The 13,946-nt window shown below is 37.1% G+C and overlaps 1 protein-coding gene across 3 annotated transcripts in view; it reads right to left on the bottom strand.

The window, feature by feature from the left end:
- NBN (nibrin) overlaps positions 1 to 13,946 on the bottom strand; it is a 56,696-nt gene that overhangs the window by 22,737 nt on the left and 20,013 nt on the right. For all 3 annotated transcript variants that reach the window (XM_027561597.1, XM_027561598.1, XM_027561599.1), the window contains exons 8-9: positions 6,074 to 6,171; positions 278 to 407 (exon numbers count right to left, since the gene is read on the bottom strand). In XM_027561597.1, coding sequence (XP_027417398.1) covers positions 278 to 407; positions 6,074 to 6,171 — 228 coding nt within the window. The remainder of the gene's footprint in view (positions 1 to 277; positions 408 to 6,073; positions 6,172 to 13,946) is intronic.

Below are 13,946 nucleotides of genomic sequence, written 5' to 3'. Positions count from 1 at the left end.
CTCATTTACATGTGTCTATGGCTGCTTTAATTCTACAGCGGCAGAGCTGAGTAGCTGTGACGGAGGTCAATACCCCATAGAGCCAAAAATATTATTTTCCAGTACTTTATAAGGTTTGCTAAACTCTGTCCCCAAATATTATTTTTCCTGGCATCCCACACTCCAAATACTTCATCTCCCAAGAAACAACTTGATAAGGCATTGACTTTACTTCTTAAATATACTATTAATTTATTGATAGAATAATAACAATAGTTCATTATCAATGAAGCTTTACCATGTATCTGCTTGTTCTGATTCTGTGTCAGCTACATATGTTCTAGTATTCACTGAGGCATTTGGCATTAAATTTTCATTGGCTGGTAAGGCTTGGGAAAGGCTTGGACCTGGAGTTGTTGTCTTCAATCCTGTAAATCACAGAAGTGACAGAAAGAATCACAATTGCTAGACACAAGAAGGACATTTGGTCACGGAACGTTGCTAGGAGTGTGCCACATTGAGGGAATTAACTACAGCACCCAGTTTTCTCCAAATACTCAAAGCCTGTAAGCAGCAGCCTATTGGCATCTGTGATGAGCTTATCTGAACCAAATCATGCTAAAATTACCTCAAATCTTTCCTGTTAAACGATTATCAACTTAAATAAAAATAAACTCAACTTAAATTCTAATTCAAATTATGCTTTAGTCAGGAGACCAAAAAATTAAAATTTCTCCCCCTATGAAAAGTATATCTATCATATCTACACAAATCAAAATCAAGATGAATTTAATTTTCAGAAGGAATATACTATTTGAAGACATAAACAGTTTTAGACAGACATTTTTTGGCTACTCCAGAAAACCATAATGATCATTTCATCATTTTATATACCAGGATAGAAATTTAACTCAAGTGCCATTCTTCTGGAATACTTTTCTTAAACCTCCCACACCGAATTAGCTGCCCTTTATTCTGGCTCCCCTACCACCCTTTACATCAGTCTATTAACTGTTAACACATTCTTTTTAACTTTTTAATGCTAGCTGTGTGACCTGTGTTACTTAAACTCCCTGTGCCTTAGTTTCCTCATTTATGAAATGAGGATAACTACAATATTTTCCTCACATGTTTTAAGGGCAAAATGAATTGATAGATGGATAGCACTTAGATAAATCTTGGAACATAGTAAGGACTATGCAAGTGCTGCTGCTGCTAAGTCAATTCAGTCGTGTCCGACTCTGTGCGACTCCATAGATGGCAGCCCACCAGGCTCCTCCGTCCCTGGGATTCTCCAGGCAAGAACACTGGAGTGGGTTGCCATTTCCTTCTCCAATGCACACACGCACAGTCAGTTGCTTCAGTTATGTCCGACTCTGTGCAACCCTATGGACAGCAGTCCACCAGGCTCCTCCGTCCACAGGATTCTCCAGGCAAGAGTACCAGAGTGGGTTGCCATTTCCTTCTCCATGCAAGTGCCTGCTGTTATTATTATCATCACGTTATACCATACTTGTTACTTGCTCTCATTAGACTTGGAACCTCCTTGAGAACAGGAACTGAGTCTTGCTCATTTCTACATCTCCAATCTCTGAGCAATGTTTGGTATATAATGGATATAAACAAGTTAATGGAATTAAGAAAACAACAAAAAAAATTTAAGTTGACATTTACTAAGTATCAAAACTAAATTATCACTGTTATATCCTCCTGACATAGGATGTATTTAATAAATGTTTATTACTAATTCCAAATTCAGGTATTTAAGTTACTTCTATCACTCACATTATATGAACACCTTAAAAGCTCACTCGCATTCCTTTTACATACATACCCTAAAATTCATTTTAGCTTGAACAGTTTACAAAAAACAGTCATTAAAACTGGGTATATAATCACTACAAGAAACACTTGGTGGTGGTGGCTCAGTCGCTAAATTGTGTCGCTATCTTGCGACCCCGTGGACTGTAGCCCGCCAGGCTCCTCTGTCCATGGGATTCTCCAGCCAAGAATACTGGAGTGGGTTGCCATTTCCTTCTCCAAGGGATCTTCCCAACCCAGGAATCGAACCTGGGTCTCCAGCATTGCAGGCAGACTCTTTACCAACTGAGCTATGAGGCAAGCCCAAAAGAAACACATAAATTGAACCTAATGAACCAGAGTAACTGTTTGTTAACAGTAAGATTAAGGACAACGCTCTCCTTGCTAAAATACCATAATGAGAGGGATTTGCTCTAACCTGTTCACCTCTTTATTCCAAGTTTTCAGAATAATTAAAGGCATATAACAACTGTTCAAAAAATACTTGTTGAAAGATGAATGAATGAATACGAAAGGAAAAGAGGAAACAAAGGATGAAGAAAAGGCAGGAAATGTATTCACTCTGTTCCCCTCAAACTAGCTGTGTTGTAAAATTGTTTAAGTCAGATGGCTATGATTTAGAACGCACACAGACCTACCTATGAATATATGCAAGAAATTATAACACAGATTTTACCAATTTGTTATGACCATGTTTCCATATGAAATAACACAACAGAAAAGGTACTGGTCTAGTAGTCAGAAAACCCAAATTTTAGAACTGTCTTGGCCATTTTGGAGCTTTTCCCAGGAGGCTCAGAAGTAAAGAATCTGCTTGCCAATGCAGGAAACATGAGTTTGATCCCTAGGTTGCGAAAATCCCCTGGAAGAGGAAAAGCAACCCAGAGCAGTATTCTTGCCTGGAAAATCCATGGACAGAGCAGCCTGGCAGGCTACAGTTCATGGGGTTGCAAAGAGTCAGACATGACTTAGCAACTGAGCACACACACTCTTGGCCATTTTATTTACAGGACCTTAACTTTGCTTAGCCTTCAGGTCTCTTACCTTTTATTATTAGAACGATTAGATGATCTCTTAGGACCTTCTGGCCATAAATACCTTTCTAACAGCAGAAATGTAATAAAAATTTTGATAAATGATAAAACTTTGTTGGCCCATTCAAGCAAAGATAATCTTATGTACCAATAACTTAGTTCAATTAAGCAAATATTCATATCAACTACAAACAAGTATCATCCTTGGTGATATCAGAGAATTCAAAATTAATAAAAGCTTACAATCAATCTAGTGGCTGAAACAGGCATGGAAACAACTGGTGATTTTTCAAAGTAGAAAGAAACTCTAACTGGAATGCAAAAAAAGTTACTGGGATATAGAAAACAGAATAATTAACCTGGAGAAGAGTAGTGAGAGAGGAAAAAAAACTTAGAAAAACTTCACGAAGGAGGTATGCATTTGTGAAGTGAGTCGGATTTTGAAGAGCAGTGTTGGCATTCTAGGAACAGGGGCCATGATGAGCATGGTCAGGGAGCATGGCACACATACAAATACAGCATATTATACATGAGGGATTTTATTTATAAGTTAGAATTACTCCCAAATAAATTAAGAAGTTCTAAAAAACATGTCATATATACCTCTAGGGAAGTATACTAAACAAGAGATGAGGATGGGAAGAGATAGGCCACAGCTAAACTGCTGAAAGCTCAAAAATCTAGACAAAGGGCTTAAGGATTTATTTGACAGATAATAAGAACAAGCAAAAGTTTTTAGGAAATGGGAAAGTGATTCTAGTGGCAAAGTGAAAAATTAACTGTACAGATGAATGTGGAGGCAGGACTCTCACTGGGGGCAATTGTAACAGCCCTCAGGAAAGAAAGATACAAGGGTTCAAATAGGGCAGGATCTTGATGGTAGCAAGCCCCACGAGCAGAAGCTACAGAGGGAGAATTTCAGGTCTTGGGTGAGTAAAAAATGACTGAAGTTGATGGTCTGGGTACTCCTCTCTAGCTCAGTCCTTTCTTAGTTTCTTGGAGTTTATATAATAAACAGGAGGTTAAAATCAAACAAAACAAACCAAAAAAATCTGATGCCTTGGCTGCATCCCGCAATATCCTGAATTATACAGAATGTGAATCTGTATTTAAAAAATGTTTCTGAAGCACCTATCTAACTAAGAACCAGTTTTCTGAAAGAAAAACAAAGGACAGTTGTCCCGAACAGGTACTGGGAAAGGGGAGCCACTCACATAGACTCAATGATTGTTTGTTTTTACATATTTTTGTTGTGTTGTTAAAATCTGAAATTATACATAGCGTTTTGTTTTTTCTATAACAGAACAGAAATCCACTGTCAACAAAATAGTATCTACAGTATATGCTATTTCTAAAGGGTTGGGAGCTCTCCAGTGCACAGTTTCTCCAAGAATATGGCTCACTTTTGGTATCTACATCAAAGTAGTTTTCTAAAAGAGGCTGAAGAGATACTTTACTTCTGACTCTAAGGATAAATTCCAAGAATCTCAGTCATGAATTTTGAGGAAACAGTCACCATACCACAACTATAATGAAAACTTCACAAGCTCTTAAAACTGTATTTGAAGGTTAACTGTTTACAGACCGAAGTATATCCAGTGCACTCATGGGAAAGGGTAGAGATTTCAGGTGAATAAACATTCTCACCGAATCATAAAATCTAAGGACTAGCTGTCTATCCTTTTATATCTGCTTCCAGTAACCCTCACACCATCAATCACAAAAGCAATAGAATATTATCATAACAGCTTTGACTTAAAGAGTCAGTTTGAATTAAATTATTTCTTATGTGACCTCTGGCTAATTTCTTAACCTCTCTGTACATCAGTTTCCTCACCTACAAAATGCAAAAATGTCATCCCTCTTAAAAGGATTGTTTTGCATATTAAATTGGAATGCCATATGTAAAGCACTGCAAACTTTGCAAATTTAAGCAACGGCAGCTACTATTGCCAATCAGTAGGTACACTGTCCAATTCTATAGGTGCCATTCAGTGGGCTACAATATAAATGATACCTCCTGTGATACCGCCTGGAGTGCATAATCAGGTGGTGCTGTCATAACTTGTCTTTTGGTTCAAGTCCAGTAACTGCTGATAAATAACTATTAAAAAGAATCTAGGATGCAAATAAATGTATAAAGAAATACTGAATGGATGCACTCATAGCTAGACAAAGAAAAGTTAGAAAGGACAATAAATGTAAGCATATCTAAGGTAAAGAAGTGAGAAGGAAAAAATAAATGAACCACCTTCTTAATGGCATCATCAGCTTATCAAAAAAGCAGGGGAGTGTGTTTTTTAAAAAAGGGTAATAGCTGTTCTGCGTAAAATGGCTTTTGTAATAGTCAATGTGGAGATGATTATAATATGTATTCTTCATCTCCATAAATGGCACCCTCATCCAACCAGTTATTCATGCCAAAAGACTAGATCTAAATTGTTTCTAAATCCTACACAGGCAAGACCTGCTGGGCCTAGCTCCAAGACCTGGCCTCCGTTTGTTTTTCTGCTCTCTGCTGTGCTGCCCGTCTTGGTCCAAGGCACCAGGCCCCTCTCAACTGGACCTCCACAGGAGCTTGTACCCATGTCCCCACTTCCATTCGGGGCCTTTGGAATCCCTTCTCCACACAGGTGTGATTGTGATCTGTTCCTTCTACCTGGAATTCTGCTATCGAGATCCTTCCATCGCTGCCTTTCCCCATCACTTCAGGACATGAGGAGCTCAAACACGACATACTAAGTGAGACCATACGTGACCCCCAATCTAAAAGAACCTACTCCCAGTCTCTATCAGGTCACCTTGTTTCAGCCTTCCCTTTGTACTTGGCCTTAACAGAACTTATCAGATGTGGATGCTTGTTAACTGTCTGAATCCTGACTTCTAGGATACAAAGGGAAAGGGGAAGTCGCTCAGTCGTGTCCGACTCTCTGCGACCCCATGGACTATAGCCCACCAGGCTCCTCCATCCATGGGATTCTCCAGGCAAGAGTACTGGAGTGGGCTGCCACAGTAAAGGTATCTTGTTTACTTTATTCACCACTGTTCCTTCAGTACTTACAACAGTGCCAAGTACTTAGTAGCCACAAATATTTACTGAATGAATAAATGAATGGATAAACATATGACCTTTAAAAGATGGTGAAAATGGTCACCGTGGCAAGTATAATGTACATACAGCTTATCATCTATTTACATATAAAGTTGCTGAAGAATCAATAAAATAATATTTTAATTACCTGTACTGGGCTGGCCCTGTGGATCACAGTAATTCTCTGTAGTAACAAAAAGAACTGCTAATCCAATTTCTGCTTCTGGAATAGGTCTAAGACCCCGCCTGTTAGAATAAAATAGTTTAAGCATAATAATATATTAAAATTAACAATTTTTATTAAGATGATATCAACTGAATCTATCCTTTTTTCCCCTCAGGTGGTATCACAATTTAATGGTACAGAGAGAATTGCACATACATATATAGTACTAGCTTATTCACTGGAGCAACATTACATTGTGCAAGTTCATCACCTTTTAGTAATTCAATTATTTCACTTGTAAAATACAGATCTAAGCTAAGGGATACAGATCCTTCCAGTTCTAAAACTATAATTTTCACACTAAGAACAGTAATATTCAGATGAAGCAATAAAACAGATTTTTTAAAGCAAATCTATGATTACTAGAATCCTAAGATAAGACTTAGGGAGAGAAATAAAAAGTGGGGGGGGGGGGGTGGAGAGAAGGAGGGGAAAAAAGTACAAAGAACTATATATAAATTACATCTAAATATGTATTTTATGTTTAGTAAATCAAATCATTTGACCAAATTTACATGTATTAATGAATCTTATTAAAGGAATCTTATGGTGAACTCATTTTTTGTTATTCTGTAATGTGAATAATGACATAAACCAAATATAATTTAACTTAATAATGCTATATAGAAACCACACCTCAAGTTTCAAGAGCTTTAAAACTCTTTTTATTATGTATTACAGAGATATTTTAAGTGGTTGAAGTAGCTTAAAAGGTCTTTTTCAAATGTTTAACATTTGAAAAATGTTTCAGTTTTCTTTGTAAAATGAAAAATTTTGGTTCTTTGTAAGGTTTTTTAAAAAATGACTAAAATGTATACGGAAAAATAAAAAGCCAAGAATAGCCAGGATGCTTTTGAAGAGCAGAAAGAAAAGATCTGTCCTACTAGATTCGAAGGCTTAAATTGTTCTAGTAATTAAGACAATGTGGTACTGGTACAAGTACAGTTATACTGCTCAATGCAACAGACAAAAGCCAAAACCATTCCCATGCATGTAAAGTCCCTTAGTATAAAATAAATGAGTCTCCGATAGATTAAATTTCAAAAACAAAATATCAAAATATTAGTAAAAAAACTGAAGAGAATATCTTTTTGATCTATGAGTAGAAAAAGATTTCTTAAGTAAAATTAAAAAAAACACACTGACTATGAAAGATAGTTAACTCTTAGGATAATAAAATTAAGGACTTTCATTCATCAACACAATAAAAAGATACTTTACAAAGTGGTAACAGATTCTGTAATACATAAAAGTTACAAAAGGATTAATGTCAAGAATATATAAAGAACTACAAATTTTTTTTTAAAGGCACACAAATATGCAATTACCATAAAATCCAGAAACTGCACTTGTGGGCATTTATTCCAGAGAAATGAAAACTTACGCTTACACAGAAACCTGTACACAAATGTTCACAGCAGCTTTATTTGTAACAAAAACTGAAAAAACGCATACATTCTTCATGGGTGGATGATTCAACAAACTGCAGTATATCCATACCACAGAATAAATAATATATACATATGCATATGTATTTTAAGCGGCTAAAGTAGTTTAAAGGTATTTTTCAAATGCTTAACATTCATTGTTTTGAAAGCAACCCTGAATATTCATTGGAAGGACTGATGCTGAAGCTCCAATACTTTGGCCACCTGATGCGAAGAGCTGACTCATTGGAAAAGACCCTGATACTGGGAAAGACTGAAGGCAGGAGGAGAAGGGAGGGACAGAGGACGAGATGTTTGGATGGCATCACTGACTCAATTAACATGAGTTTGAGCAAACTCTAGGAGATGGGGAAGGACAGGGAAGCCTGGAGGCTACAGTTCATGAGGTCACAAAGAATCGGATACAACTTAGGGACTAAACAACAATTTAACTTCGACTTGAACTCTGTGCAATTATAACAACACTAAAAAAAACAGATTTTAAAAAGTATCATCAAATGATATATATGAATACCTACTTAATATTTTAGGCAATTCAAAATTTACTATACTACCAACACTTCTGAAACTATATACTCTATTATGAAAATTAGTTATAAAGATTGGCTTTATAAAATACACATTTCATAACAATGTTATACAGACATACATCATCCTAAATGGAGAAACACTAGAAGCATTCCTTTTCAAGTCAACAGTAAGATAAATGTGGCTACTATCACCACTTTGGATGTCCCAGTTTGTCCAAAACCGAGAGAGAAAGAGAATAACAGAGAGCAGTACCAAAGGCGTAAGAATTAAAAAGGGGAGAAATATTATTTACAGATGATATGGTTTATAGGAAAAAAGACTACAGATAAACTAGAAATAAAGGACAGCCTGACAAGGTGGTGGGATATGATATTATTATCAATGTCAGCTGAACTTCTATACATCAACAGTAAACTGGAAAATGTAATTAAAAATATCCATATATGGTTGTCGATACCATGAAACACTATTCAGCAATAAAAAAGGATTGATATACAAAACTTAGATGAATCTCTGAGGAATCATGGTGAGTGAAGAAAAAATTCTAAAAGGGTATATATATGCTGTTATGATTTCATTTATAAATATGTATTTTTAACAATAAAATTTTAGAAATGGAGAACAAATTTATTGGTTGCCACAGTTTAAAGACAGGGAGTGGCAAGTGGGGAGGGATGTGTGGTTATAAAAGAACAACATGAGGGATTCTTGTGGTGATGGAGCTGTTCTGTATCTGACCTATGGTGAGTACACAAACCTACACATGTAGTAAAATTATAGAGAACTATTAATATACATACACAGACACCACACACACAGAAGAACATATAAAACTGGGGAAATCTGTACCTTAATAAATGAATACAATTATCCCAATAGAAAACTGGGCGAGAGACATGTATTTCACAAAGGAAGAAAACTAAATGTCCAATAAACATTTGAAGAAGTGTTAGCCATCACTTATGATCAGAGAAATATAAATCAAAATCACAAGATATGATTACATATCCATTAAACTGGCAAAAATGATAGTCTGAAAATGCCAAGTCTTGAAAATGGTGTGCATCTAACTTTGTCTCTTATATAGCATGGGCAGAAGCATAAAGTGGCAAACAGTTTGATACTGTTGAATGTTCTAACCCTAGTAATGCAGTGATACATCCCAAAGAAAGTCCTGCACAAGTACCGGCAGGAAACATACAAAGATGGTCTCAACAGTTTACAATAATAGAAATTTATTTAAAATAACTAGTGAATAAAATGAATATATGTTATTTTAGTTCAATGATGACAGTGTATCATATAATCCAAAGATTGTAATTCATTCAATTTTATGCAAAGCCATGGAACAGGTGAGAAGAGAAAGCAAAGGAAGAGAGGATAAAGAGAAAAAAATCAGCAACAAGTAGAGTTCCTGAATTTGGGCTAAGATACTGGGAACATATCTCAGCAAGGACAAACATCAGGGTTATATTGTTCCCCTAGACTTCTAACTTTTTTCAGAGATATTTAACTGATATCCTATACCCACTTCTGACAACTAATCAACAGAACCATGGCACTAACCAATCCCAATGCTGGCAGATTGTATGAAATTCAGTCAATAGCTGAAGTTACTGGTTTGATATAACTGCACTTTCCATGACAATCAATGGCTTAGACTAACTGGACAGGTGTTATTTTAAGTGATAGTCTTTCTCAAACTGTAAAATCATCCTCTCTCCAAAACCAAACTGAAACAGGGCCCGAAGACTACAGAACAAAATGTCACCTCATGATCTGGTCACTAGCCTCTGAGCAATCTTGCACCCTTGCACCCTCTTACCCGGAGGTAAGGCTCCGTTCTTACCTCAGGGTCCCTATACATGAAAGGCAGCAAGATGGGATGCGCTCTGGAACCAGACTCCGAGGGTTAACATGCTGGCTCCTCTCATCAGTCCCCGTGTTCTACTCAAATCCCTTTTTGCCCTTTCTGCACAATGAGAATCATGACAAAAAAAATACACAGGATTCTGTGTGGCTTAAATATTTAAAATACCTCTTAATATATGTAAAATGCTTAGAACAGGACCAGCTTACAGTAAATAAGTTATTATTGCTATTGTCTGCCATGTCTTTTAAAAACTGGTCATAGGTAAAATACTGCCTGAAAGAAGCTTTCTCTATTTAGAATAAACTTCTCCCCCCGCCCTGTTACTCTGCTTCCTTATACACATTTGTAGTTATCTGTTTACTTGTCTCTATCTGTCTTTTCCTCTAGACAACCATGGCTATCTTGTTTATCATTATATCCCCAGTGCCTAAAACATAATTACAGGACATTTTGGTTGTAGTAATATGATGGTACTTTTGTTACACAGGTATTTCCTTTTTCATAGCAGTTACTACATCTCCATTAAGCACAATATTTATGGGACACAAGACTGAAGTATTACTTTTTACTTCTGCAAATTCATTTTTTTAAAAAGTCCTTCATGGTCAGTAGAACTCCTGGGATAGGAAAAATGAATACTGGAGACAGCTTGTTTATTTACGGACATTTTAGACATATGAATACCATAAGCCCTAATAACTTTTTACTAAGTGAATAAGAATTTAGTCAACAGACTGCCAAGGCTGACTTTTTACTTTGTACTTCAAAGATTATTAATATAAATAAAGAGTCCTTGAAAAAAATCCTTGCTTTAGTGATTTCAAATGGTCCTCCCCCATTACAAACACTATTCTAGTATATTTGATACTTTTTTTTTCTGCTTTTTTATGAAAACTGAAAGTGAAAGTCGCTCAGTCGTGTCCGACTCTTTGCAACCCCATGGACTATACAGTCCATGGAATTCTCCAGGTCAGAATACTGGAGTGAGTAGCCTTTCCCTTCTCCAGGGGATCTTCCCAACCCAGGGACTGAACCCAGGTCTCCCACGTTGCAGGCAGATTCTTTACCAGCTGAGCCACCAGGGAAGCCCAAGAATTCTGGAGTGGGTAGCCTATTCCTTCTCCAGTAGATCTTCCTGACGCAGAAATCAGACCGGGTTCTGAATTGCAGGCAGATTCTTTACCAACTGGGCTTCCAGGGAAGCCCATTCCTATAGTAGCCTATATATACAGGAGGGATAAAAATTTTCATATAAATTTTCAATGGGTACTAACCATCCAGGGAAAAATACATTTCTAGGCTATTTCAGAAAACATTTTACATTTGAGTTTTAACTTTCTCAACTACATAATCTAGAGGAAAACAAATACTACTTTATAAAGAGTTGTATATTCTGCAAATTTTATTAAAGTAACAAAAAAGAGGCATAACATATGTACTGAGAGAAAATTATCATGGATAAGTCTATTCTACTTTAAGCATACTAAGTCACAATAAATTTTCAAACCATATACAATAAAATCTTTGTAATAAGTCTTGTATATATTACTGTTCAGTTGCTCAGTCACGCGCAACTAGTTCTGACCCCGTGAACTGCAGCACACTAGGCTTCGCGGAACTTCACTATCTCCCGAAGTTTGCTCAAACTCATGTCCCTTGAGTAGGTGATGCCATCCAACCATCACATTCTCTGTCGTTCCCTTCTTAACCTGTCCTCAATCTCTATTTTTTAACTAATTACTTTAATTGGAGGATAATTTCTTTACAATACTGTGGTGGTTTTTGCCATACATCAACATGAATTACCCACGGGTGCACACGTGTCCCCCATTTGAACCTCCCTCCCACCTCCCTCCCCAGCCCATCCCTCTGGGTTGTCCCAGTGCACCACCTTTGAATGCCCTGCTTCATGGACCGAATTTGCACTAGTCATCTATTTTACATATGGTAATATATATATTTCAATGCTATTCTCTCAAATCATCCCACCCCCACCTTCTCTCACAAAGTCCCAAAGTCTGTTCTTTATATCTGTGTCTCTTTTGCTGCATTGCATATAGGATAGTTGTTACTGTCTTTCTAAATTCTATATATATGCATTAATATACTGTATTGGTGTTTCTCTTTCTGACTTAACTTCATTCTGTATAATGGGCTCCAGTTTCATCCACCTCATTAGAACTGACTCAAATGAGTTCTTTTTAATAACTGAGTAATATTCCACTGTGTATATTTACCACAATATCCTTATCCATTTGTTTGCTGATGGACATCTAGCTTGCTTCCATGTCCTAGCTATTATAAATAGTGTTGCAATGAACATTGGGGTACATGTGTCTCTTTCAGTTCTGGTTTCCTCGGTGTGTATGCCCAGCAGTGGGATTGCTGGGTCATATTGTCCTCAATCCTTCTTAGCATCAGGGTCTTCTCCTATGAGTCAGCTCTTTGCATCAGGCTGCCAAAGTACTGGAGCTTCAGCATCAGTCCTTCCAATGAATATTCAGGGTTGATGTCTTTCAGGATTGACTGGTTTGATCTCTATCAAGCGTCTTCTCCACTACCACAATAAGAAAGCATCAATTCTTTGGCACTCTACATTTTTTATGGTCCAACTCTCACATCTGTATATGACTACTGGAAAAACCACAGCTTTGACTATATGGACCTTTGTCTCACTGATGTCTCTGCTTTTTAAAATACACTGCATAGGTTTGTCATAGCTTTTCTTCCAAGGAGCAAGTCTTTTAATTTCATGGCTGCAGTCACTGTCCACAGTGATTTTAGAGCCCAAGAAAATAAAGTCTGTCACAGTTTCCATCTTTTTCCCCGCCCATTTGCCATGAAGTGACGGGACTGGATGCCATGATCTTCGTTTTTTGAATGTTGAATTTTAAGCCAACTTTCTCATTCTTCTATTTCACCTTCATCAAGAGGCTCTCCAGTTCCTCTTCGCCTTCTGCCATTAGGGTGGTGTCATCTGCATATCTTGAGATAACTGATATTTCTCCCGGCAATCTTGATTTCAGCTTGAGTTTCATATAACCTGGCATTTCACATGATATATTCTACATAGAAGTTAAATAAGCGGGGTGACAATACACAGCCTTGACGTACTCCTTTCCCAACTATGAGTCAGTTTTCGTTGTTCCATGTCTGGTTCTAACTGTTGCTTCTTAACCTCCATAGAAGCTTCTCAGGAGACACATGAGGTGGTCTGGTATCTCATCTCCTGAAGAATTTTCCACAGTTTGTTGTGATCCACACAGTCAAAAGCTCTAGCATAGTCAATGAAGCAGAAGTAGATGTCTTTCTGGAATTGCCTGGCTTTTTCTATAATCCAACGAATATTCGCAATTTGATCTGTTACCTCTGCCTTTTCTAAATCCAGTTTGTACATCTGGAAGTTCTCTGTTCATTTGCTGTTGAAGCCTAGCTTGGAGAATTTTGAGCATTACCTTGTTGGCATGTGATGAATGCAACTGCGTGGTAGTCTGAACATTCTTTGGCATTGCCTTTCTTTGGGATTGAAATGAAAATTGGCCCTTTTCCAGTCCTGCGGCCACTGCTGAGTTTTCCAAATGTGCTGGCAAATTGGGTGCAGAACTTTCACAGCATCATCTTTCAGGATTTGGAATACATCAGCTGGAACTTCATCACCTCCATCAGCTTTGTTGGTAGGAATTCTTCCTAAGGCCCACTTGACTTCACACTCCAGGGTATCTGGCTCTAGGTGAGTGATCACACCATTGTGGTTATCTGGGTCATTAAGACCTTTTTGATATAGTTCTTCTGTGTATTCTTACCACCTCTTCTTAATACCTTCTGCTTCTATTAGGTCCATATCACTTCTGTCCTTTATTGTGCCCATCTTTGTATGAAATGTTCCCTTCGTATCTCTAATTTTCTTGAAAAGATGTCTAGTATTTCCCATTCTATTGTTTTC

Source organism: Bos indicus x Bos taurus, chromosome 14 (assembly GCF_003369695.1).
Source record: "Bos indicus x Bos taurus breed Angus x Brahman F1 hybrid chromosome 14, Bos_hybrid_MaternalHap_v2.0, whole genome shotgun sequence".
Taxonomy (NCBI): domain Eukaryota; kingdom Metazoa; phylum Chordata; class Mammalia; order Artiodactyla; family Bovidae; genus Bos; species Bos indicus x Bos taurus.
This window is presented reverse-complemented; position numbering and strand designations above follow the sequence as displayed.